This window comes from Paralichthys olivaceus, chromosome 16 (assembly GCF_024713975.1).
Source record: "Paralichthys olivaceus isolate ysfri-2021 chromosome 16, ASM2471397v2, whole genome shotgun sequence".
Classification (NCBI taxonomy): domain Eukaryota; kingdom Metazoa; phylum Chordata; class Actinopteri; order Pleuronectiformes; family Paralichthyidae; genus Paralichthys; species Paralichthys olivaceus.
In genome coordinates, this window is record NC_091108.1 from 21,790,751 (window position 1) to 21,818,286 (window position 27,536).

At 40.7% G+C, this 27,536-nt stretch overlaps 1 protein-coding gene across 3 annotated transcripts; it reads right to left on the reverse strand.

The window, feature by feature from the left end:
• Nucleotides 1-1,724: 1,724 nt before the first annotated feature.
• On the reverse strand, nucleotides 1,725-26,484 carry agla (amylo-alpha-1, 6-glucosidase, 4-alpha-glucanotransferase a). Of its 3 annotated transcripts, none has more exons than XM_020109249.2 (35): nucleotides 26,354-26,484; nucleotides 23,412-23,539; nucleotides 22,105-22,315; nucleotides 21,018-21,187; nucleotides 20,228-20,431; nucleotides 19,018-19,199; nucleotides 17,913-18,024; nucleotides 17,096-17,222; nucleotides 15,702-15,804; nucleotides 15,424-15,521; nucleotides 14,415-14,554; nucleotides 14,017-14,204; nucleotides 12,346-12,469; nucleotides 11,356-11,519; nucleotides 11,003-11,104; nucleotides 10,151-10,306; nucleotides 9,835-9,985; nucleotides 9,525-9,649; nucleotides 9,310-9,422; nucleotides 9,086-9,220; nucleotides 8,215-8,345; nucleotides 7,850-7,986; nucleotides 7,533-7,666; nucleotides 7,232-7,407; nucleotides 6,716-6,818; nucleotides 6,435-6,558; nucleotides 6,162-6,263; nucleotides 5,917-6,028; nucleotides 5,616-5,751; nucleotides 4,857-4,969; nucleotides 4,553-4,764; nucleotides 4,308-4,405; nucleotides 4,088-4,175; nucleotides 3,419-3,552; nucleotides 1,725-3,325 (listed from the first exon to the last, which is right to left on the reverse strand). In XM_020109249.2, the coding sequence occupies exons 2-35, from the start codon at nucleotides 23,497-23,499 to the stop codon at nucleotides 3,208-3,210; spliced, it is 4,611 nt and encodes a 1,536-aa protein (XP_019964808.1). In that variant the 5' UTR covers nucleotides 23,500-23,539; nucleotides 26,354-26,484; the 3' UTR covers nucleotides 1,725-3,207. The 3 variants fall into 3 exon arrangements, with proteins under 3 accessions (XP_019964808.1, XP_019964795.1, XP_069367240.1); XM_020109236.2 differs by lacking the exon at nucleotides 12,346-12,469 and adding an exon at nucleotides 12,779-12,902; XM_069511139.1 differs by lacking the exons at nucleotides 12,346-12,469; nucleotides 26,354-26,484 and adding exons at nucleotides 12,779-12,902; nucleotides 25,735-25,896.
• Between the last annotated feature and the right edge of the window lie 1,052 nt (nucleotides 26,485-27,536).

Genomic DNA, 27,536 nt, shown 5'->3' on the forward strand with positions numbered 1-27,536 from the left:
ATAATGAATGAAAATAATCAAATAATCTCTTTGGCATTAAATATAAGTTTTAAAAAAACCTCTGCATTGTTAAGGTTCTACAGTAATACATTTTATTTATCAGCACTTCAAAACTCACAGACACTTTACAAGATTATTGAGAGCTTTGTAAATGATGAGGACGATCTTTCATTGGATGCTGCTTTATTGGGAGGTGAAGTGAAGGTGTTGCAGGACCAGTGTTGGGCAAGCTACTTGGAAATTGTAGTGAGCTAAAATAGAAGTTATTCTACATTAAATGAAGCTTCACTACACTGAAGCTACCCACCAGAGAAATGTAGCAAGCTAAGTTACATTAAAATGACAAAAGTAGCTTAACTACATCAGAGCTATTTTTTCAACATCAAAACAACTTCATACACAGACATTCTAGCTTCACTACCGAAAAGCTATTTGATGTAGAAAAGAGAGTTACAGGATGTTCCATGGAAGACTAAAAAAGGCTATGAAATCCCATAGATGGTGATAAGACCTTACAACATGGTTTCTCTCTCTCTCTCTGAAATTGGTACATACAGTCTCTGTCACCAAGATGGATGTCATGTGTCTCTGTCCTTCCCCTTAAAGGAAATGTCTCTCTGTGCGGAGTGGCGTCAAAAGGGCACCCATTCACAATGTCTCGGCAGAAGAGATTTTCTAGTTATGAACAACAATACCAAGTAATTAATTATTATATGAATTGTTGCTGTTACCAATAACTTCTTTACACTGTTATTGTTTTTAACTAGTCAGAGCTGATACCTGATGTTGCTGGTCTCTCCAGCCTCTCTCTCCCCCTCCTCCCCCTCCCCGCTATGTCTCTCTTCTCCACCCATCTCCCCTTTCCTCCCCATGACGGCCCACACTGAGTCTGGTTCTTGAGGTTTCTCCCTGTTAATGAGGGAGTTTTTCTCTCCACAGTCTCCAAAGTGCTGCTCATTGTGGGAACTGTTGTGTTTCTATCTAAAGTGCCTTGAGATAATGTATATTATGATTTGGCGCTATATAAATAAAATAGAATTGAAATTTTTAATTTTTTTATTTGTTATATTATTTTTATCTGTATTGATTTGTAGTTGCCCCACATGTGTATGTTAATTCATGTGTGGGCGCAGGTCTACTTATTTGTGAGTGGCTAAAAAACGAAACGCGCTCACTCATCTGTGTGTTTGAAATGTTTGGAGGGAGGTAAACTAAAGGTGAAGGTAGAGGCCCCACAGAGAAACAGCTGTTCTTTCATATCCATCCAAACCTGACTCTTTCAGTGCTTAGTGTTCTTCTGCAGTATCACATGTATACCTGTGATTTCATGTGCATCTATAGAAAATAAATTCATACAAAAAGTAGAAAATCAAGATTCCATTTAAAGGTCAGGAAATTTAATGTAGAATAATCCTCATGATGTTTTCACTAGTTCATTTCATCTAAATTGTATGAATTTTAGCACTTTACCTTAGAAAAGACCCTTTATATTTAAATACTTTATATTAACATTGAGGGGACCCTCTCTACGGAGGCCGCCATGTTTTTTACATTAGTCCAGACTGGACAAACTAAACACCTTTTGAGTTTTTATGACAATTAAAGGCTGCCACAGAGGGTGAGGTGAGGGGTGTTCAGCTGCAACATGCAACTTCAACACTAGATATCACAAAATTCTACACACTGTACCTTTAAGCTTTCAAAGAATTCAAAGAGACCAGATGTGTTGTGACCGAGTCAGGATTTTAAAACACACAGGTTAGAGACAGAGCAGTTTAAACACTACACAAATGTTAGTGTAGATACACACAGTCTCGTTTCTCAGCAGGCCTTTAAACCACTTAAACAACAGCTGTAACAGTTTGTGTTGTGTATATCCTCTGGTGTCTCAACACAAACCCACTCACAGAGAGAAATGCTGATGATTTTTGTCACTAACAATTCAACATGAGTTACATCTGCAGCTATAAGACAACACCGTGAGAATTAGCATGGTTACACACAGTTTCCAAAAACAACAGTCATGCACAGAGCAGTTTTTCACGTGAATACACAGAGGATTGATGAACACAGCGCAGGTGAAATGGGAAACAGCTGGAAGACCTTCTGTGTGGGATCATTACTACATGAGCATAAAGGCATCAGGTGGAGGTGGAGATTTAAAGTACAGGTTTAATCAACCTAGTGAATAAGCTTGTGATCAGTCACCTTAGGGAGTTCAGACAGAGGGAACATGACGACAGGTGACGGGTGATCTCCCTATCTACAGAACAGAGAACCTGCTCACGTACAATAAACAGGATGTTCTCTTTGTTACACTTCTGGCTGTAGAGTCAAAGTGCTTTGATGCATAATAAATACTATCCCATCACGACTGAGCTGAGATCAGTTCAGTTCAAGAAGAGTAAGGCAGATATCGCACTCAATAATCCCACTCGTAAAATGCAGACTGAATAAACATCCTGAAGTGGGTCAAGTGAGAGATACATGAGCTGAGCTCTGGTTCAGAGGCGATGCTACAGTGTGACACGTGTCAGAGTCATAGAGACGATCACTCTGACAGACTCTCCAGTTCAGCTTGTGGTTCATTAGCAGCAGGTGATGGGATTTCCCACTTTTTGAGTAGGTGAACCGTAGAACGCCAGATCAGTAAATGCAGAGTTCTCAACCATTTTTGGACAGAACGAATAGATTACACATTCCGTTTCTGTTACCAGGTCGAGACTGTGACAAGAAACTCACCAGGTATTTAGCCTTGGTATTAATACGGAGCAGCAGTGTGACCAAAGTACCTTTTTTGAGTATTAACACTTGCTACTTGTTTCAAAACACTGGCCCGACCTATAAATATGCTGCATGTGTGTGGAAGCTGCTAAATAAGAGTTTTCTAAATGGACAAACAGTTTAGTTCAGGTTTTAAAATCGAACTGAAAATACCACAAAACTAAGCTCTGAGTGCAACATTGGAGCCACCTACCTAACAACTACTCACTGGAGCTTCAGCCTGATTGTTAAGTTACAAGCATTAACTCAGACAAAAGTCAAAGATGTTGAAGTTTTCAAACCAAGTATTCTGTCATATTTAAAACAGGTTTTTTTCCCACTGTACATAAATGTAACCACTCTGATCACAGGAAGTGATGTCAGAGGTCATACAGTTGTGTTGCAGTGACCTCTGCTGTGACATGATGGCCATGAAGAGGTCGTTTAGAGGTCAAAGAGGACCTCCAGCACAGTGGCCAGAGACCAGGCCTGGGTCTCACAGCTGAACGGGCAGTACTGTCCGTTCTCATTGGTTAGTTCTGGCAGACCCTTCCATGGAGACCTGGGGACACAGAGAACAGGTCGGGGGTTATGATAGGAAGTACACAAAGTGGAGAAACAAAGGGAGGAGGAGGTGAACTGATGATGGTCGTACTTCTCCAGGTGGGTGTAATGTCGAGACAGCACATTCTTCACCAGGGTCAATGTTTTAGAGTAAGTTTCTTTTCCCAGCTTCTTGGCAAAGTAGAGTTTGGCACGTAGGAAGTAGCCTACTGGCCACAGCCACTCCTACACACACACGCACGAGAAACACAAAAACAGGGACAGGGTTAGTTTGTCAGTGTCAGTATGTGAATGTCTGTAGCACCAATGTGAAATGAATTTAGGGGAAATTAAAGCTCAGGTAAAAATTCTCAGCTCTGTGCTGCTTTCTACCATTTGAACAATAAAGAAGTAAAATACTATTTTCTAAATAAACTTTCCCACACAGACTCAGTTAGAGAACCGGTCTCTCTCTGTCCCCCTCTCTCTCCCCTCTCTCCACCTCTCCTCTCTTCTCCATTTTTTCTGCTGAATGAGGCTGGTTTTAGAGATTTCTTTCTTTTAAAAGGGAGTTGCTGTTTGTTGTGGGAACTGTTGGGTTTCTCTAAAATATTATTAGGTCTCGACCTTACTATGTAAAGTGCCTTGAGATAATGTATGCTGTGATTTGGCGCTATACAAATAAAATTGAACAGAATCAACAAGAGGAGCTTTGGAGACTGGGTGCAGAGGATGTCCTCCACAGTCATTCTCTGAAGCAGCAGAGGCTGGTCTCACTCACCGGGCCTTGGTGGTAGTTGAAACCTTTTGCAACGTTGTAGTTGTCATTGTCCAGAGCATTGTCATAGATGCCACAGTACACCATGTCACTGAGACAACACAAACAGCGTGAGTATGACATTGAATACACAACAGACAGGTTATCAAATGAGATCATGAGACAAAACAAGAACATTACTCTGCTATGCTAAAGCTGTGGTTGTGTGCGTGTGTGCGTTTACTCTGGGTCAAGTGTCTTCATTCCCAGTGGTCCCAGGAGTTTGTTCTCAGCCACCTCCAGAGCCTTCCAGGCTTTCTCCACTGTGAACAGCTCCGGAGCCTTCACAAACGAAGAAATGTCATGCAGCCAATCACAGCTCAGTGATCCACTCATTCAACAAACTAAATATATAGTGAATTAATCAGTAAAAGGAAACATGCGTTTATAACCTCATTTCTGTTCAGACAGTAATTTTAAAAAACCTACCACCACCATGGCGATGGTGAAGTTGGGTCTCAGCTGATAGTCACACCAGGGGCTGGAGGCCCCATAGCTGTCTTTGTAGATGCCCTTTTTATGCACCAGGTCAGGGTGTTTCTCGTTGGGGTCCATAGGTTCCCCAGACACCCAGAAACCTGCTTCAAAGGACTGTTGGAGCTGCTGGTTCCACTGGGAGTACGAGATGAACAACTCCTTACCTGAAACACAGTGGAGAATAAATGTTCCGTCTCTGAAGTCTCTGTGTTTATGTGTGTGTGTGTGTGTGTGTGTATAGGCAAACATCTCGTACCATCTCTATGTACTTTGGCTCCATCATAAGGGAACAGTCCTTTAGCATGGAGCTCCACGACCCAGCGAACAGCTGACTTACTGAGACCAACTATCTCCACTGCTGCTCCATCTCTGGACGGAGAAAGTCACACACAAAACGAATCAAAGTTTATTGATGATTCATTTAATTATGTTCTCTTTGAAAATAAGTCAGACCAGTTGACGTTAGTCTGTTAAACATGAGGAAGAAAAGAGCCAACTCTCATTTTGTTCAAACAAGATTCTTAATCATGATCAATTAATGTAAAAAATATATAAATCCTCACATTTTGGAGGCTGGAACTATGAATAAAAAAAAAATCTAATAATATATATCAATAATTTCAGAATAAAATCCAGAATAAAACTGTGATGACATGCAATGAGAAAACACTGTGTTAAAAAAGGGTGAGAGGTTTGTATTTATTAAAGCTTGATCAATATTTCGGTGTGGGCCTATCAGAGATATGTTGCTGTGTCTGTATATATGTGGATATTATACACTGATATCAAAACTTGTGTTTACTGAACACAAAGCATAAAATATTGCTTGGGTTGATTTAGAAATGGTGTAATATTTATTAGTCCAGCCAGGAGCCTTGTATAGATTAGAAATTCATTATCCAAACAACCTATATAAAGTAAGAATATCAGTTGATGCATTGATAGACTTGTTCACCCCCTAAAATCAGTGTCAGTCTCAAAGATCCAGTGTCAGTCGGGCTCGGGTGTGTATTACCTCGGAGTAGCAGGCATGCCTTTGTTCCTCGCTCTCTCACTCTCTCCCATTTTGTCCATCCATGTGCCGCAGTTGAAGCGGTTTCCTCCAGTGACAAAGCCTGTGGCTGGATCCACCTTTGCGACAACGCTGAAGCCTGGAAAAGACGATAAGAGCTCAGAGCTACTGGAGCTGAGAAAAGTGTAGAAAGCCGCACATGGGGAGTCATATATTCAGTGCAACATGTGTCTGCCACACACAACACCACCCCCAGGCAGGGAGGGAGAACAACACATACACACGCACGCACGCACAGTCTTACCTTCATCTCTCATGTGCATGTCTATCTTAGGTCCAGCATTTCTCTCTCTGAAAGAAATCCCCTCTAGGTGGCGCTGCAGAGCCTCCTGGACGATTTCATACAGAGGCTGCTCCTACACACACAAGCACAAACAAAAACATGTAAATACACTAATTGTGTCTGTGTGTGAAGGTAGTGTGTGGTAGCATCAAAAAGGACACACAAAGTGTGTGGGTGTGTGTGTGTGTGTGTGTGTGTGTACATACCACCTCTCCAGGTTTGCGGGGTTCACAGTCGTCAGTAGGGTACATGCGTGTCACTGGGCAACTGAGGATTTTATGTCCTTTGGGAACGTGGGTAGCGTAGTCCTGAACAAAGTGCAGCATCAATAACAGTTTTATAACATTACCTCACACCAAGTAGAGAGACTAACTCCAATGATGTCATAGTGATCAAATAATTCATATACTGAATAAAACAGTTTTCCTTTATCTCTACAAATGGTGTGTTTGCGAGTGTGCATGCGTTTGTGTGCCTACCTGGATACACTGCAGCCACCACCACACAGCATCACGACAGTTGAATCTGGCACAGCGGCCCTCACCCAGCAGGTTGGGGATCAAACCATGACGCAACGTCCCCGCAAAGGCCAGGATGATATTACTATTGAGACCATGAGATCAAATGGTTCATTATAGTTACTGTAGGCTTTGCACAGTTATTGATCATCTCACTGGAAAAATAGTTTTAGCTCTAATATTCAGAACAATCAATCACTCAGTGTGTTATCAGTAAGAGTTCAGTTGATGCAGTCACACACCGAGCCTCAGTGTGTCTCCCAGTGAGCAGCATCAGGCCTCTGAGAGCGATGAAAGTGTCTCTGCCCCAGCAACGGAAAATCCCAGAAGAGAAATGAGGAAGACCTGAGGACAATTCAAACAAACGATAAAACATTTAAATCATTTATGTAAAAATGTGTCACAGCGATCTGAATGCTGAGGTTTTATTCTACTTGTTGTTGTTGTCGTCTGCTCCACTCACAGCTCTTCTCCCAGAATTGTGACAGATTGCTCAAATAAAAGCTTGTCTCTTTCAAATGTACGCAGTTGTATCATTGTAAAATACAGAAGTGAACTGCTGTTAGCAAAGACAACTGAGTCAGCCATGCTTATAGATTGTTCATGTTGCCTTCTACACTGGTATCTGAGGCTATAGCTGATTGTTTCCTTCCAGAGGAGGGTCATGTGACAGGCACAACTGAGAAAAAAAAAAGTTTTTTGAATAACACATATATTGAGCTGGAAATGAGCTTAATAAGTGTGTGATGCTTGGCTACCTGCAGCCAGTGAGACACAGCACTGTTCCTTCTGGCCTGTGATTGGACTGATGCGATAGGGAACATCCTCTAATTTCACAGAAAGAGGAGGGAGGGCGGGTAAGTGTCCAACTCCACACATCTGAACCGATCCCAGCGCCAGGTGTCGAACAAAGCTGGAGCCATTCTGGACAAAACTAGAAGGGAAACATTTTGCAGCAAGAATATGCACTTATTCAAGATGTCACTGAACACATCAGTCCTTACAGTGTCAGATTTGAATTCCAAATGTCTATGACACAACTTTCATCATCTCTCCCACCTCGACATCAGTTTGTCAGTTGCATCCAGGGCTGTGGTATAGGTTGATACCAGGATGGCGTCAAAGTAAGAGGGAATGAGGTAGCGTGGGATGTGTTTCAGGAAATTAAACATGGCTGCCAACCACTGACCCACCTGCAGAATAACCACAGCATTGTTTCAAGACAGGCATGTTACTGCTGAGCACAAAGAAAATCTCATCTGCCTCCATTGTATTGGGCTGGAGACAGAAATCTCAGAGGTGATTACATCAAAAGTGAAAAACAAAATGATCTGTGCATTTGGGTGAAGTGGCCCTTTAAGCCTGTAATTGCTCACTTGTGCCAGGGGTCCCTCTCTCTTCATCACTCTGTTAGAGACAAACTCTATCAGCCAGTCTCCCTGTCTGAGGTTAGCACACACAGGATGGCCCAGGTCGTTGTTGGGGCGGATATCGGCGAACACTGATATCAGACCTGCAGAGAGACAACAACAACTGCAGTTACACTCCTGTCACACACAGGAAGAAATACCAGTGTGAGACACAAAGCAAGATTCACATTGCTCAATAAGGTGCCTCGTGTGTTTTGTATATGTTTGTAATGTGGAGTTAGTGTGTGTATAGTGTGTGATGTGTATTGTACAAGGGCTTAAATCATCAGAGGTTTGTATCAGTGCAGCTTCATATGTTATCACATATCTACCTTGTAGTCCAGCATACTTGAGGGTCTCCCATCCTGGGATGTTGTAACAGCCTCCACCATCTTCTTGTTCTTCGGAGTCACAGCGAAACAGCAGGAAATTCAGGTCTGCTAAGGTCACCTTGGACATCAGCCTTTGGAACACACAAGACTTCAAGATAAAAAGTTCCCACCTACAGCTTTACCACTTTAATTGTTGTACATGGGTGCTGCTTTCTACTTATATCACACTGTCTGTAGTCTCTGTGCCTTCAGAAACTTTCCAGTATCCAAAAGACACTTTCTATAATTTTTTTTCTAACCTGTCTTAAGCTGCTTTCAGACATGCACTGAACTCTACAGATCCTCCCTATTTTCTCCTGAGGAGGTGCATGTGTGAATACAAATGTCAGAGTGAGAGGCTCAAGATTATCTGCGGACTTTCTCAGCCTGTCCTCCTGATATAAAGTCCATAGAAAGTCTGGAGAATTTAATGTATGAAAACAGCAGGAGTTTTGGATTCTCCACAAGCGAGTCAGGGGGTTGATGACACTTCTAACAAAATGAAAAAAAAAGAAGAAAAAAAAAAAGGACAACAAATTTCCCAGTGAAAATGTGGTGTCCTGCCTCTGCTTGTTGCACCTGGCTGCTCCTCCTCTCACCTGAACAATGTGGAAGATTTGTTGCTGTTGTGAACGCGTGTGTCTGTGCAGAGAACCTTGTGTGTTGTGTTGTGCATGAGTGGTATTTGGTATCTAGTATTGAAATCTGAAAACATTATCAGATCCATGGCCCACAACCTTCCAGTAGAGATGGGCAGCAGACTACAGAGATCTGATTAGCTCAATTCCTATTTTTTTATTTTACGTTTCACACTTGCTACATGTGTACTCACTGTGCCAAAGGTTTCTGCAATGCTTCGGGTGGGTGTTCATCTGCTACGCTGCCTCTCCTGTACTTCGGGCTGAACTGGGACAGATAAAATCTCAGCAACCCCACCATCTTCTGGGCGGTGGGGTCCAAACTGATCCTGTTCAGAGAAGAGGGAGGGAATGTTCAATGAGAAAGACATTTACTTTAAATAATAAACCAGGGTGTTAGTGTGTGTGTGTGTTTTACCTGAAGGCAATGACACTGCCAGGTGTCAACTTCTGAAAGGTGATTTCCTGCACAAACTCTGATCGACCTTTTGATGTCACCTCAGCTCGCTTCACCACTGCACTCTCCTCTAACTAAAAACACATTACAATAATTAAATTAATATCACTTCATTAATTCATTTGAATAATACACAGCGTTAAATCAATCCTAAAAATGACCATGGAGATATTTACTGGTATATGTTCTTTTATTTCCACAGTATACTCTGGCATGCCATTGATGTAGGAGTCATCCTTCTTATAGCTCCCAGCATGCCTTTCCACTGTCCTCGCCTCCAGCACCACTTCCTCTATTTTCCCTACAGAGAAGAAGAGAACAATGGTCAGTGTTGGGAAACGTGCATAACACTTGACCTGGTTTCATCTTTCTGGTTGTTGCTATGTTAGGAAAGAAGAAAAAGCAATTGAATACCACTCAGTGAAAATGACATTATCTTTATATTCCTTTTTAGAAAGTATACATTTGATGATCTTGTTGTCATACCAGGTATGAACATGGGTGGGACGTTGGCGTCGTACTGGTGGGTTTTGGGGTTCCAGAAGGCTGTCCTGCACACTGCCACCACTGACTGGTGTGTGCTGGGACAGTGACGAGTAACTGCAACAATGTCTGCATCAACCTGGTCTACATACACCTGATGAGGAAGATGTGTAGAGATTAAACTTTGAAAACATGAATGCTGATTTGTCATCTCTAGGAAATGTAGCACAGAAACACAATTAGCAAGTGCAACAACATTTAAAGTATAAGCCGATGTTTGGTTTGCTCTGTGTTCATACAGCACACTGTTGCTCTTCACCTGCATGAATCCCTGTGCAGCCAGCTCCTGGTGCAGCTTGTTGAGAGCCACTTTCCCAGCTATGATACCGCTCTTAAATCCAACCTCACCAATGGAGGAGGGGGAGGCAGAGGGGTTCCACTTGGGGTAAAAACGCTCCTCCTTCACCACAGAGATCTACACACACACACATACACGTGCACACACACACCAAGATTGTCTATTAAATTATTCATTTTTCTTCATTAGTTCCTGGAGAAGAGTGAACACAAGGGCAGATGTGTTATACATTAGTTTTGATCAACAGTCAGAAGCTTCAAATTTTTTTGTACCTTTACTCTGTTTTATATCATAAATGATTAGGTTTTTGACAAAACATGCAAAGTTGAGTATGACAACAGGTAGTGCCAAAAACATGTAAACTCAATATCTTAAAGCTTTTTCTGGAATTTTAATTACATTTCACCATTTTCAGAGTACTAAGAGAATTGAGCCTCCTCTATCTTCCGAACTTGACTTTGTTTCAAACTATTTTTTACACCATTAAGACTAAATTATTGATTTTCAGTTTTACATAGTTTATAAGATTTACAGTGAGTAGAAAACCACAGAAGCAACAAACGTGTTCCAAATCTTTGCACAGACTTCCTAGATGATGGTGATCCTTGATGATCCGAACCATAACGCTGACAGTGGACCGGCACATGTCGTCTATCACCGGCCTGACACACAGCTTACCATTCACATTCACACCTATGGGCAATGTACAGACTCGCAACATAACCTGCATGTATTTAGACTATGGGTCAGATGGAAGATATAATATGAACAATATAACATCTGTGTGAGTGCGTGTGTGTGTGTTAGAATAACCTGATGTGGTACTAATTCATCATATCCTCTGGTGGAGCCAGTAGCACAGCAGGCCATTGAGACCATAGCAGAACTGGGCAGAGAGTCCAACGCTGAGCGCAGCTGTCAAACACAGTCAAACACAACAGTTATATACCTGAAGTTTATTCTGTTACATCTGAACACAGAGACGTCAGAAATGGATCTTTATCAAAGACTTTAGCCAAAGACCAAACAGAAAGAAGACTACTATGAAATTTAATTTATATAATTTATTAAACAAAAAATAATGTCACAATAATGCTAACTATAACTAGTTATCAGGACATTCAGTTAATCAGCACCATCCTAATCTGAGCCTGACAGACACCTACCTGTATGGGACACTCGTTGTCATGGGTAACATCAAGGAACATGGCATGGGCGATGGAGGGCGTGAGTGGGCGGAGACTGGGCTGAACAAAGGCTCCCACTGGCTCACCTCCGTAGCGATAGACGAGCCGTCCCTCCTCGTGGCTGTCCCCAGCAGACATGGCCTCTGTGGACAGGATGGGTGGGTAAGAAGAGAAATGATGAGACTGCAGTTAACACAACACTGACCACACTGCTGCAGCACTGACTGAGTTAGTGTCATTCTGGCCACATTCCAAGCAGCTGATGAAGGTGTTTTGCATGTGAGAGCCGGCAAACACACGTTAAAGCTCAAACCTCAAACAGTTTATTGATTCCAGCTTACAGTAATGTGTCTGTAACAAAGTGCATCAAATACTGCATCACAAATTGATTTAATTTAAATCTGATTTAAAAACATTAAATTGTTTCAGTATCAATTTGGTACCAATACTTTACATGAATGTGGGTCCTTATTTGTATTTCTAGGAATTGTGTTGAATTACACAGGAAGACGACAAAATTAACAAACTATAAAAACCTGAATAAATGACAAACAAAACAAATGCAGATGAGCATTGAATAGTTTGATGAACACAGAAATGCTGTGAATTATATGATTAAACATTCAGTCAACAGCTTTAAAGGCCTGAAACTGTATAATGAACAAGGAAATAAATAAACAACTCAATAATACATACATAATTAAATAAATGCAAAAGTAAATAAGTTAAAACATCAATCAATAAATAAATATTTATGGTTTGTTGAAGGGAAAAGGCTTTATATGCATTTCTATGTGTGTTTATTTATTTTTACTTCCACATATATTCATTCATTTACTTGCATATTAATGAGACTCAACATAAACACCTACCATGGAATTATCTAATTTGTAGATATGTGTATATAAATTCACTGTATATGTACGTATAGTGGATATAATGTGTGTGAACGTCGAACACATACAGTACCTCGTATCAGCGATGTGATCCCTAGCCTGGTAACAAAGATATTATCCAGCTCCTCACTGCCGGTGAACAGTTCAGCCACCACATACAGGTTAGGGGACACGGTTCTGGCCACGTCCAGCATGTACTAGTAAATCACAGCAAGGCAACACGCCCAAACAAAGGGGTCAGTGTTGGGAGGATGGGAAGGGGAAAGGAGGGAGAGAAGGCAAGTAAAAAAAAGATGTCGAAAGATGGAGAATGAGGAGGAGAGTTTTTTTGAGGGAAATATAGCCAGTTAGTGTTGACAGGGCTCAAAGTAAACACACCATGCAGTCATACAGACCAAGAATGGAGTGAGAGTGAAGAGAAAGAGGGATAGAGAGGGGATGAATGCAGTGAAAAGAGAAGAAAGAGACAAAAGCTTCAAGTTAGTTCATGCAGGCGTTTTTTATACCTCGTACAAGGCTGCTAATTCCCAGTCGGTTAACAAACACATTGTCAATGAGCTCGCTTCCTGTAAACAGTTCAGCTATCACATACAGATTGGGTCTGACCACTCTGGCTGCATCTAGCATCGCCTGGACAAGACAATACATGGGCAGTACAGACAGGGAGAGAAGAAGAGTCTGCTGTCAAAAGGGTGATGCTGACATATAGTAAACATCTACCTGTAAAGGAAATTACAAAAAACAGTTTCACCTCTCACATTCTTTTCAATTTCTTCTCAGATTATTTCTATCCTAACTCAAGCTACAACATGCAACTGTTCCAATGGTAAAAGTACAATAAATACACACGATAATGACACTTCAGCAGCTAGTATGCTCCTCTACGTTTGAATTCACCCTTGGCATGAACATGTCAGTCAGTGGCATTGGGTAAGTCTGCGGCATTGTTACCTGTTTCCTGTAGCTATGTCATACGAATGTGGCCATGTAATAATCAGTTTTGTTTTGTTTCTAGACTCTGTAAATGTCACTAAGCTCTTCCTCAGACTGGACTCCACTGTAAACAAATTTGGCATCATTGTATTTTTAATGGTTTACAGTAGCTAATAACATCCCTGAGCACTAGGCAGGTGTCCCTACACAGTGACCCTACATAGTGCACATAGACAAAGAGAAATACCTTCATGATACACAACAGACTTACAATAATGCAATTCAGCCATTCATTTCTGTAGACTGTGTTCACCACTCTTTAGCACTTTTCATTCAGCTTCTTAATCTGATCATCAGTAATTTATTCACTTATTTTTTTATCTCAAAATTGAATTTGACAATAAGCTGCATCAACTTTTTGAGGAGGTCCTCATGGTAATGGAAATCAACTAGAAGGGCTCTCAGCAGAGCGCGTACCTCCTCCACGACCCAACAGTCCCTTTAAAAAACTACATTTTAATTCAATAGGTGCAGATTTTTATTTGAATCTGCACATACTCACAAATATCTAATAAATATGGCTTTTTTCATCAAAGTACATGAATTCCTCTCCAAAAATGAATTTCAAAGTGAAAATAATCCAGCATCTGCCCCCTGATCTGGATAAACGCCATAAGAAGACCAGGCTGATGGCTCAGCTGACACAGTCTACACAGCCGACAAAGCTGACGTTGGCTGTGTAGCCTAGGTCATCCAAAGGATGCGGCCTCTGAATGAACCGTATGATAATATAATAATAATTTGACATTACCTCAGCTACATGTAATGGTGTTGAGTGGCAGTTGTCCAGTCTGACTCCATGGAAATATTTGGCAGTGATTTCAGTGTATTTCTGCATGTGGGCCCACAGGTACGGACAGTCCTCTGGGCCATTGCCATATCGCAGCTTAACACTGTCACCCCAGCAGACGAGCTCTCGACGCAGGTACACGTTAGAGCCTACACAGAGCAAAGATGCACGTCAGTACTGGGGGAAAAAAATTAAACCTTTAAGTGCCGATAGTTCAACATATAACCTGAACTTAGCTCATACTGCCAGAGCTTCTCAGGTGCTTAACGGCAGGTTACACAAATGTAGATTTATATGAACTGATGTATCAATTGGTTCATGTTATAGGTTTAAGAATTATGTCAGGCTCCCATCCTCACCTGGCTCAGCAAAGTTGCGCAGTGGATCGTCCGCCATCACCCAACCATTGTGAGCCAGAAAGTGACAGGTCTTGTCTGGCTGGTCCAGCAGCTGCAGCTCCTGCTCCAGAGTCATGTCCTGATATGGGAAGGTGAAATACCTGAGACAGACAGATGAAATCTCTGAGATTCACCAACACTAGGCCTCATTGCACATTTGATAGACACTGTCCTTTCCCACAAATATTTTAAAATATTGTTATTTTCTTGATGTGCTCTGTTACAAGCATCATCTATTGCACTTCTGTTCGTCCTGGAAGAGCGATCCCTCACAGGTGACTCTCAGAGGTTTCTGCCTTTTTTTGCGCAAAGTTTTTTTTGGACAGGTTCTCCTCACCGTGAATGAGGGTTAAGAACAGAGGACGCTGATGACCTTGTAAAGACCGTTAAGCCCTATGAGGTAAACTGTGAATGTGGGCTATACGAACACAATTTTAAAATATATTTGCTCAACACCAACATAACTTTAATGTTCCACAGCACTGTCAGTGCCTGGCAGCTCTCATTGCCATTCTTCATTGTCTGTCTTTCCTAATACTAATTACAACCATCTTGGGCTTTGCTAATCCCTTGATGCAACAATGCCTTATTCCCTAATTCCTATCTGTGTCAATGCTCAATCCAAGAACTTTTCATTGTGTGGACTGCAGCTCAGCGATCGCTTTATTTCTCTTTCTATTTTCTTCTCGACATTTTTGTTTGATACTCGAGCTGAAATTTCCAAACAAAATACAAAATAAATATAAAAATGTGTTTTTTTCATCCACCACCATTTATCCAACACTTCCACCTGGCACACACCCACAGTAACTCGACACTACAAGGCCAATTTTCTCCAACAGGCATTTCATAGTAAATAGTAAATTTGAGGAACCTTTATTCTCAATGTCTTGAGCCCTTCCTTTCTAACTCCCAGCCATTCAGCTCTTTCTTTTTAATCTCTCTCCAGAATCACCTTTAAAAGCATTACCTGGTCACCAGAGGGTTCTTCCTGCAAACAGGACCCAGCTTTGGGCCATGGTCGGCGAGACGCTCATACACTACATTTCCCACAATGCAGTTGGCAGCCTGGAGGGAGAGAGAAGAATAATATGAAAAACACATGACTCTAGCTTGCTGCCATGTCCACTCACACAGTTGCTCTCTGACCCCTATAGTGCCCAGTCATATTCTGCTGTTACTTCTAATCATTTCCGTAGGTGCAGTTAGCAACAGTTCTGTCTTGTGCCACGTTTCAAAGCACCTCACCTGCTCCTGATGTTGCTGAATGATGTGGTTCTGCTCTCCATTCAGCTGATTCAGCTTCTGTGTCAGCCAGTTACAGCACTCCTCAATGTGCTGTGGGGAGGAGCTATAAGGGAGAGATAACATGAAGCATTCAACAGAGTTCTTCATTCATCTAGGTTTACATAATGTGCATAACTGTACACAGAAACAGTTTAGTATAATATCTTAAATTGGAAGTGTCTGTTCTGCTGAACCTGTTCACACTTGTACCAGAAGTAAGAAGTTATACTAGTACACAGTAGTTGACTGTGAGCAAGTCTTGCCAGTGGAGGGGTGTAGGGTGTAGCAGCCCTGTCTTTGTTCAGAGCCTTGCAGTGTATTGAGGGAGAGAGGAGTTCCACCAAAGTTTGGATCTTATCAGCCCAAGCTGGGTGAGTGATTTCTACAAGCACCGGCGGTGAAATAGCCGACTACTCCTTGAAGTTAAGCCTGTTATTTCATGAAGACCCCTTGTATGCTTTAATTCCATGTTTGATTTGTATAATTGATCATGTTGTAATAAAAAAGCCTTGTTATGATCCACTCTTGTTTGCTCTGATTCTCTGTCTCTTGCTGAGGAAGGGCTGCATATGCAGACACACATGCACACACGAGCATGCATGCACACACTCACACACACACGTTCACACACTCATACACACACACACACAAACGCACACACAGTCACACACAGTCAGAGAGGTGATGCAGCAGTGGAATAGACGCAGTGAACCAGGTGAAGAATAAACTTAATAAAACCACCTGTTCAACAAACATGTAGAAAAGCGATAGTTTGATCTGTTTTTTCTGCAGGAGACATGTCTTACACTCCCTAACGCTAAAAAAAGGAAAGCTGTCTAGCCTGTAGTCTGAATGATTATGTTTGTCATGAATCTAGTTAAACTCTTTTCCACCCTAGCTGCCTAATTTATCCAACTGGTTTTCTGCTCAATATCCTTGTAGAGGGGCCTGAGCTGGGTCACCCATTGAACATCTATGTTTGTGTCATTGCCAAGCAGGACAACAGTGTCACACATTAGAAGGGGAGGAGAGTGGAGCTGAGAGAGTTAAAAGTAAAACCTGGCTGAATGGATTCATCAAGCAGGAATCTACAATCTTAAACAAAGGCTCAGAGAGACTGTTAACAAGGTTTAAATAAAACAACAGTGAAAAAGCTACATGTTAACAACAAGTGAATAAAAAGGATATAAAATAAAACAAAAATTCAAACATTCATAGTGTTGTGCAACATTATTGTCTTATCAACATTCATCCATAGTTAAGAAAGGGAGACTTGACTTGTTTCAAATCAGTACACGTGTATTCATGAAAGCACTCAAACAACAATAACAACGGCTTGAGGTTGAGAATCTGACCTGTGAGGTACAAATGTCTCCAGGGCAGAGTCCATGTCCACTGTGTTACCATAACGACGGTACTGTGGGTCCTGGATGATCTTGAGGCCCTTCTTCCCTCCAGTCTTACTATGGTCTGGCTTGGTGCCTGAACACAAATACATGCACAGCATATTTACATTAAGTGCATTTTAAGTAAACGTATCAGCAGACCAGCAGCTTGGCCACGATAATGTGTTACTGACACACTGAACTGAACTGATGTCTAGTTTATCAATGTGCTGAATTCCTTTAGTAAATTGGCAACAACACATGTAAAAGTGTGTCTGTCAGATCAGAGCAACACACTGGATATTCCTCAATAACAGATAAATATGCCAGAATCTGAATTAATATTGTAGAGTTCTGAGTTGGGAAACTGACAGAGGTTTGGCATTTCATTAAAACAAAAGTTCCTAACTGTAGAGGTTTGGGATTTTGAGCTGAGCTTATTTGAACTCTTCAAGTTGACTTTTTCAGTTTCATACCAGTAATTTTAACATCATAAAACTTCAGCAGTACATGCGCACGGTGTGCTCAGGCTAAATGAGCTCTGATGCAGACACTGAGGCTGCTGTTGCTCTGTTGACATGCCAACAACTTTCCGCAAACATTTGAAAGTGTGCACTGCTTTACCTAAATTGTAAATAGGTTGTATTTATATAGCGCTTTAGTCTTGATGACCACTCACAGCGCTTTACAGTACAGTTTGCCAATCACACACACATTCATAAAGTGCATCTATTGGCAGCACTTTTTTGCTCTAATACTAAACAATCCCATACTGATCTTTACATACCATTCTGCAGAAGGATTCTGAACTTCTCCACAGCACTGCTCACTTTGACCTGGAAGAACTCCCACAGTTTGATTTGAGGATACACGTCCTCCCACAGCACGCTGCGGATGGCCTGGTACACACAAATTAACATACAGAGAGAGAGAGAAGCAAACACATACACGATCATATATAGTGTCAATAAATAAATATGTATGACTATCACTGTCACTATCACTGTATCAATGCTGATGAATAAAACGACATTTCACATTAGCAATACAACAAAAGAATTTGGCAAACACTCTTGTTCCATAAGGTTTCACATGTGTACAGATAAGTAAGTAAACAGTCATTACACAATAATGTCATTCCAGTGATCTGAATGTACATATCAGGTAGTCTGGCTTCCTGCTGAGAGCACACAGTTCAGTCAATAAGTGAGTTGAACTGAACTGATATGGTTTCTCACTGTGATTTGACATCTCTCTGAGGATGTGTTATGGGCATTACACCCCCTCAGGCTTTACTTGTGTCAATCATTCATGTCACTATCTGAATTTACCAATACAGAAAAACACGTTTCAAGTCACAGGCTGGAAAAAACTTGGTTTCCTTATTGAGTGTAACAACAAATTATCTAAATGTCATTTTTCACATCTGTGAAAAACATAATTTTTTTTTTAAAGGTTTTAAAGCAAAATGTAATATTAGGGTTTTCATTACATCCCAGTGGCACAGCATGATGCTAAGATTAATGAATGCTGTCAATGCCACATGTTAATCCTTACAGCTCAGTCAATAAAGTCTGTGTTTATACAGAGCTTTTCTAGTGTTATTGACCACTCAAAGTGCTTTATAGTACAAATCACATCCACCCACTCATTCATACAGTGTTACTATATGCTGCACTTTTTCTGTTTGCACACATGGACTTTAGAAGGCAGACTGGAGGACCCAGGATCAAACCAGCAGCCTTCTGGTTAGTGGACAACCCACTCTACCTCCTGAGAGCTTAGAGAGCCCCTGAGAGCGGACCCTTAGGCCAGTCATGACGTGAGTCCCATCCTCTGTTTGCATAGTCTGCACAACATGTGCAGTGTGTGGCTGAGCTGTGTGTGCTTACATTCACTTGGCTCTCATTGGTAATATCAGCAGGGAGGCCTTTAGCCTTGTAGCGGCCCTCTGCTACTCTGGTGGTTATATGAAAGATAGCTCTGTCTAAGACCCAGGCTGGACGCAGGTGTGGAGAGTTCACCAGGTTGTAACCACACTCAGGATGCTCTCTGATCCAAACACTGTTAGCAGCTGTAAAGAAGGAGAAACAAATAATTTACTGTCTTCGTTCAACATGTTATTAAACATTAAGTGTGATGGGACAGTGCTGAGAGCGATTTTTTTAAATTGTTGGCAATTATAGTGACAGTGAGCCAAAGATTAAATACTGAATGTCGAATGAACCTCATTTATGACTGACATTAATTCACTCAAAAATAAAGATCAGCACATTTCAACAAAGATGCTTAAGGTAAGTTTTGTAGTGAGCAACATGCTGCATGGTCTTACTATAATTTATCAATCTAAGTTAACTTGTGTTTTGGTAAACTATGTATTTATTTTATTTATTATATGAGAGAAATCATAAAAAAATGCTATACAATTTATAATATACTCAGCAGCAGATTATGAACGAGCCTTGTCTAAATAGTTTAGTAAGGACTATCATATTAAATAAAAGTTATTTACTCTCTCACTCTCGGTGAGAATTGAATTTTTGTGGGACTTCAGGATCACTTTGATATGTAGTCAAGGGTAAAAAAAGCCCTTAGTCTCTCTTTAACCTTTAAATCAGGCTCATTTTACTGGTTGACCTTTCAGGGAGGATGAGGTGGTGAGGGCAGATGGATACACACCAAGCACATAGTCCTAATATAGGAAAGCACTTACAGTACAGAGCTGCACTGTCCTTTTATTTTTTGCTTTTCTATAGCTGTTTTCAGACATGCACTAAACTCCAGATAATCTCCTGACATTCTCTGGAGGGGCTCCTCCGCGGGTTTCACTGCGAGCAAGTGGGCGTGTTGATGATGTTTCTAACACATGATGGACAAAAAACTGAAAAAACAAATAGAACACAACTATCTCAAGATAAAAAAGTTGTGCAATACACATAGAGGACACAGACCCCGGACAAAGTCCAGACACATATTTGCTGAAGTTCATGTCTGAAAATGGCTTAAGACTTTCTGCTTTGTTATGTATAGTTCTTTCATTCTGGATCTGTACATGTTGAAAAAGAAGAGAAGACACACATAACTATACATTAACATACTGACCAGTATGATTATACACCACATCGGTAATACAGAGCATGTTCCATTCTCTCCTGAACTTCTCCACCAGCGCCCCCACATCTGACCAGGTGTACCTCTGACCTTCTGGGCTGAACTCAGTGCTAAAGGTCAGCTGGTCGGCTAAAGAGTAACAGGACCTGGACTCTCCAAGAGTCTGCAGAGGAGTGAGGTGGATCATGGTGTATCCTGGAAGAAAAATGAACTATAATGATTATTCTGTATGGTGGGAAACACCCCATACTCCCTGTGACTCTGATAAGGGCTAATTTATGTTATGTTGTACGTTGAATGTTAGTTTATAACATCTCCTTGTTAACGAGGGAGTTTTTCCTCTCCACAGTCGCCAAAGTGCTGCTCATTGTGGGAACTGTTGGGTTTCTCTATCATAATACGATTTTAAGGCCTTCCATGTAAAGTGCCTTGAGATCATGCATATGATTTGGTGCTATACAAATAAAATTGAATTGAATTGAATATAATATTGGAATACAAGTACAGCGAATATTGTCTTCGGGCTTGGGATTTTTAATATATATGTGACACTTAAAAATTCAAGGTCACACAAAACACACACCCTTCAATACCCCCTCTTTTAAAACACTTTTTGTCATGCATCTGTTTGATAAAGAGACTTTGTTGACATACAATGGCAGTAGATTGCCAAAAATAACCACTACATTTAAAATGGTTGACTTCCTGCTGGATTTAGGCTATGACTCAGACATGATACATCTGCTACTTCTGAAGAAAAATAAAAAAACAATACACACACCTGACTCATGGGCAACTCTGAGTCTATCTGTCCAGTCATTTAAGTGTCCCAGACATTTGGACAAGTAGGTCTGGATGGTGATGCAGTCCAATGGCAGGATTTGATTCTCTGCTCCAACTCGAAGAACAGGATCAACCACAATGTATCCTCCTCCTGACTGCTCTTTGTCTCTGCAAGAGACAAAGTCAAGTCAGTAGTTGTACATGATAGTGAGTGAAATTGCTTTTTTTCACCTCTTAATAGCTAGTATCAGCAATAAAGACAGGGTCACAGAGTACACTAAAACTTCAACAAATATTTCAGATAGAAAGACATAGCAGAGGATATCATGAGCGTCCTGAACTTAACAGAGGGACCTGGATGAAGGGCCAATACATATATATTGTTTTTATCATGTTTAGACATCATTATGCCACAGGGTCGTGCAGAAATGAACTGCCTGAACCCAGTGTGCAAATCAATACACAGCAGCTGTAATCAGTTCATGTGTACATTAACCTTTTGTTCATATAAGTAAACAAAGCCTATAACAGTTAACGCTTAAAGAAAGGCCTCCACACTGAGTATGGTTCCCCTGCGCATCCATAAAGTAAAGGTTCCTCTTGGAAATTCACTCCAATGAGATCCTTGGGCCATTGTATGTTCATTTCTAACCAACACAATGCAGAAACAAACTGGGTTCAGAGTCATCAGTGAAGCCAGATATATGCAACTGTCAAAAATATTTCCCTTGCTTTCCCTAATGTAATATTCTCCCCTCTTGTACACATCAAATCAGGATCCTGGGTAAAAAAAAGCTGCAAGTCGATTTTACACAGCAAGGAGTCACTGATCTATTGACGAGTACAATGACCTGAAACAACACCATTGTACGTAAAATGGAATTAATATTGAATCGAAACAAACATGATTTGTAAATAGAATCAAAACCAGACTTTCCACAAATGAAAAATCTCTGTTTGGTCAACTTAAAACTGAGCAATATCTCTTTTAGTTTAGAAAAGAAGCAAACTTTCTGTTGGTGTGTGTTGGTAGCCGTTTGTAGCCCAACATGCTAATAAATTAATGTTCCGTTATCAGAACTTACCCATATCCAAAGTAGTACTGATAGGACCCAGCAGTCTTAAGGTCTAGAGAGCAGAATTTATCTGAGTCATCCTCTCTTCCTGTTGGGTAGTTCCATTCCAAAACATGGAATTTATTTCGTTCAAAACGCTGTCCTCCGATTGGATAGTTGGTGTACACATGAACACTCCTACCCTGAAGACTCGGACCCAGGCGGAACTGCAGCTCAAAACCTGAGGAGACAAAAAGGTTTTGACTGTGGCATACGCGTACACACATGCTGTTGTTGGCATTGATGCAATATATAACAAAAATAGTGGTGGAAGTGTGTACAAGTACAGACGGAAATATATTTAGTTACAGTGAAGGAGTAAGAGACTGCATTCACTGAGTGCATAGAACACAAGATAAATCGAGGTAGTGCACAAAGGCTCAGTGATAAGTTCCTGACCTGAGGTAGAAGTTGTCCTTTTTGGAAAACCTTGAACATTTATTTACAGTCCTCTATCCAATATTTAGTTCAGTGGTCACAGAACTTTGTCTGTGTCTTGTTCCGACAGACAGTGACCAGCCTTCCAGGACAGGGGTCATCTACCATGCTCTCTCTGCTATGTTTGAAATCAGCAGCCCACTTCTTAAAAAAGAAGTCTTCTGCCTTAGTGTTACCACCATGTCCTCATGGACCTTCTTGTGTAATAAGTCCTGGAGACTAAGGAAGCTAATGACTCCACAAAGGTATATGTTGTCATTTTCTCAGTCAGTGCTGACTTGCAATCTTTTTATCAATTTCAAACTTTCAGTCCAATCACTCAAAGAACTGAACTGCACGTGCAAAATGATCTCCTTCTATCTTGGGCCCCAAATGTATCAATTGGCCTTCTTATGAGAGGTGCTGTGTGTGGTCTGTTTGATACAACCCCAAACCAGAAAAGGTTGGGGCGGTATGTTTCATTTTAAATGTTGTGATTTGGTGCTGCATAGATAAAAGTGAAATGAATTTGAATTTATTCTAGAGATGGTGATAAGGTTCATTCACTCTTTTTACAGTTTCTTTGTTTGTTCCCTCATTAACATTGCCTGGTATAGTCACTATTGGCAACATCATTGCAGAGTAATGTGTTGTGAAGTGTGAATATTTTTAACACTCATACACTCAAACAGCTCTGCTGCTTTAAAGACCCAAGGAAACACCACCAGACATACACTGTGTTTGGTGACATCTTATAGTTGGTAGTAAATCATTTTGCCACTTGGCCAGGAGTCTCTTGTTTTTGAATACTAAAGGAGACTTTAGTTAAGTGGAAGACTGTTGTTTAAAAGGAGCCTCACCTTGTTCAAGTCTGAACAGAGACCTCTCCAAATTTTCCTTGTCGTTGAGCATTAGTACTCTGATCTGCTTCAGGTGCTGAGGTAACATCTTGTGGAGATCTCCTCGAAGTTCACTGATCCCTGGCCCCCTGTACAGAGAAAAGAATGGTTTAAAAAGATTTATCTACCACAGGTATTTTTAAATCAACCACTCAAAAAACTATATTTAGCTCCCAGATTATCATATCTCTCAATGATGAGGGTCTGGATTCTGTGAATTCACTGCCACACTGTGATGCATTGGCAGTATGTTGACATTATTCAGTCTGTATATAAAAAAATAAAAATAAATCAAGGCTGAACTCTTCCACGCAGTTTTTGCACATCACCACATGGCTACATAGCTTATCATAAAGACTGTGGACATTACTGGGTCAGATGCAGGAGCTGAACTTCCAAAACAAACAGTTGAGCTGGTTGTTTAATTGTATTATTTAGTCAGAAAGAGGGTTGGCTTTATATACAAGCTAAGCAGGTGGATTCACTGAATGTCAAGTTTCTCAAATGCTTCTTTATTTTGGAATTGTATATAATAAATGGAAAATAATTTGAATCGCTAAAACAGAGAATCATAATACATCAGTCTCTATTTTCTAATATATATATATTTCTTTTATATTTGTATGACATAACGCCCCATATACTGGAACATTTACTTCTGTGATATGTGTTAATTAAACCATTTTGATATTACAGACCATTTTATACAATAATATTGTCTTTTGCACACCCAGTCTACATATTCTTACACTGATAGTATATTGTATAGTCAAGTACTTATATTTATACCCTACTATATATCATATCATATTATATCATACACTGTATATTCTCTGTATATTCTTCATATATATAAGTCTATATACACATATTTATACATGTGTACATGTTATTATTATTATATTATTACTACTACTATTACTATTATATATACTGTTGCTGCCATTATTACTATATACTGCTATTATATTGGTATAAGTACTATCTATATAAATATATATTATGTTATATTGTATACTATATATATATATATACTGTACTACTATTCTTATATACTGTCTAACAATAACATTACCATCATATCATCATTACTATTACCATCATATTGCCACTGCACTACTTGTCTGCCTATTCATCTTGTGTTTCTGTTTTTGTTCTTTTTTACCTCAATGTTTTGTTTTGTTCTATTGTATTGTGTTTTGTTGTGTTCTGATATACGAGCTGCTATGATAACTTAATTTCCCTCCGGGGATGAATAAAGTAATCTATCTATCTATCTATCTATCTATTGAAGATTCGGGATTTAGTTTTTGTTTATTATTATAAATGTATGCTTTTTATTGATGTTTGGGTTTTATTGTGTGTGTGATTTGTTTGTTCTTCTATTTATTTATTCATAGTGCTTGTATCGTTTTCTTTGTGGTCTTAATTTAAAAGGGGTTAAATGTTGACCAGAGTTTTTTTGGCAGTTTTCAGTGTTGATACAGATGTTGTGAAAACCGTTGTGACACAGCATGAGGAAGTTGGTCCGAATACTTTTAGGTGTGTAAAATGTGTGTTTACAATAACAAATGATATATAAGGCTTTATACAAGCATACAACGTTCTGACAACAACCATTTAGCAAAATGAGACTTTGGATTTGCTATTTTAAAATCCTGCTTATATTTCTTAGACTTTTGAATGCAGTATTTTTACAGTGTCATGCCACTATTTTAATTTGAAGGTAAAAAACCTGTTTGTATTGTTTCATACCTTACATTGCGCAATATATAACAGAAGGAAATTGATTTTAAGAGACTGTCTGATTGTCAAGGTCTAAAACTGACTTTCAGATGAATCTAAATTAGTTACACAACGTGATTTACAAGACAGGACATAATATACAGAATCAGACTCTAAAGAGTGGTACCACAGGCCAAGCAAACAGACCATTGAAACAGGCAGGTTTGGAACAGCCACTGCACTAGTAGCTTTTATTTCCAGCACAAACCACATGAAAGTGCAATTAAACTGCATGTGCAATATATGAACTCAGTGGACTCCTAGAGGCTTGAGAGGAGTGTATTTAGAGCACAGAGGTATCAGTACAGTAACTGTACTCACACACATCTCAGTGTGACCTCTGGGTTCAGTTCTACAGCAACAGGAGGGGATTCATCCAGACTCAGTGAACCCCTGAGCCCCTGTGAGTCTGCGCAGGGCTTCAGTCGGACCAGGACAAGGTCAGGCATCCAGCCCTTAATGTCACACTATTTATAAAACTCTTCCCTCCACTGCTCACCCTGCCTGGAACTTCGTGTCCACGCCGACAGAAACACAGTGCACGGTGGGATCTCACCGAGGTGACGGTGGAGGATTGCAGGGGTGATGCACCTGCAAAGCGATTTCCGTTCAATAGAGTGACGTTTTAAAGTTGTCTCGCTCACTAGCAGACCCTTACTCTCTGTAAAACATCGAGCGAACCCAAATGGAATCGTTAGTGACCACTCAATCATTCGGCACACATACAATTTCACAATAACAACAATGGCGTCTTCTTTTCCATCAAACAACACGATCGAGCTTGGTTCTTACACAGGCGCCCGCCGACAGAGAGCACTGAGGTGGGCGGTGCCGTCAAGTTGGACACAGACAGTCAGTTACTGTGTCCGACGCTAGAATCAATGGCTGCATGTGGGACGTGAGCCCCGGTAAAAAAGACACGAGCGACGCATTTTGAAATTCTCACCAAGCGGGAGTGTTTAGCACGAGGGCGGAAAACAGACAGGGCAACGCTCGGCTCAACTCCAGTCACGTAGCTAACGCAGCTCGCCACTTCTCCTCAGACCCCACGGAGCTGAAGCTGCAGACACAGCTGCTCATGCTAACGCGGCACAATGGTAAATGTCAGTGGCGTTCACCTGTCCGTTGTGTGTCAGTCCGTCACAGCAGCAAGGAGAACAGGAGAACAGACCAGCACAGACGAACCTTCGCAGTCTGTGCTGTCAACGGCGGAGGGGCGGAGGGGCGGGGACATGCAGCAGACCGGGGCCTGCTACCGTAATAACCCGAGTAAAGCGGAACCCGAAGCAGAGGAAGGGAGAAGCTCGCTTGTTAGATTCAAATGTTGAGTGTTCACTTGTGTCCTGCAGCCCCTGTTTATACCTCTCCTACCTACAGTCCATGGTAGATACACACTGTCCTCAACCTGCAACCTGCTGCACTGCTCAACGGAAAATATCTGGTGGTCGCAGAGCTACTGGACATTTCCCTTTAGGACTCAAACCATCAACCCCAGTCACATAGATCTGATTTCTGTAGAACAAACAATTCTGATAAGCACATATTCAAAACAGCAGAGCTCATAAATTCACAAACTGGTTTCACTACAGTGTTGACAGTGGATTCTGCTGGACTGCAGAGGTACAGGCCTTGGTGTAATCTGACATATTTACAGAAATCCATGATATAATCTGAATGGAAAATGCCGCCATGATGCTCAAAAAGAACATTCAATTGCATCATTTGTGGTGCGCTGCATCTAAACCCTACACATGCACACACAGGCCGTTATGTAACCTGGCACTGCAGTGCAGTTGTCAGGCAGACAGAGAGCAGTGCAGCAGGCCTGGAGCATGGGCCAGTGACAGGATGCTGATATTATATCATCCCCTGAGAGGAGGTGAATTATTACATATTAAGATTCAGTTGATACATTTGATCACATATGCTGATATCATAAGACATAAGTTACAAACCTGTCATTTCTTTATCTATAACATATATATCTAGAAGAGCTATATGTGTAAGATTGCCCTGATATTTGTGTTATTGACGACACTACACATACTCCCACAAAATAATTATATTACCCTCATCAGGTTTTAGAATCTAATTTTACAGTTGCATTGTTGATTTATTAGTTTTTTTTTTTATTGTTATTTTTGGCCTACATCCCTCTTATAATTGTCAGGTGATAGTAATTTTATTTAAAGTGATATAGCACTCAGGTACCTCAACCATCATAGATGAATCAATCAATCAATCAAATTGTATTTGTATAGCCCATATTCACAAATCACAATTTGTCTCATAGGTCTTTAA

What these genes read in the sequence shown, in the direction of transcription:
- agla (XM_020109249.2), bottom strand. Translation starts at nt 23,499, where the DNA reads ATGTTACCTCAGCACCTGAAGCAGATCAGAGTACTAATGCTCAACGAC. An exon ending in TGTGGTGTATAATCATACTG is followed by an intron (nt 19,200 to 20,227) that starts GTCAGTATGTTA and finishes CCTTCTTTACAG; the next exon opens with CTGCTAACAGTGTTTGGATC. An exon ending in GATCACATCGCTGATACGAG is followed by an intron (nt 11,520 to 12,345) that starts GTACTGTATGTG and finishes TCCTGTCCACAG; the next exon opens with AGGCCATGTCTGCTGGGGAC.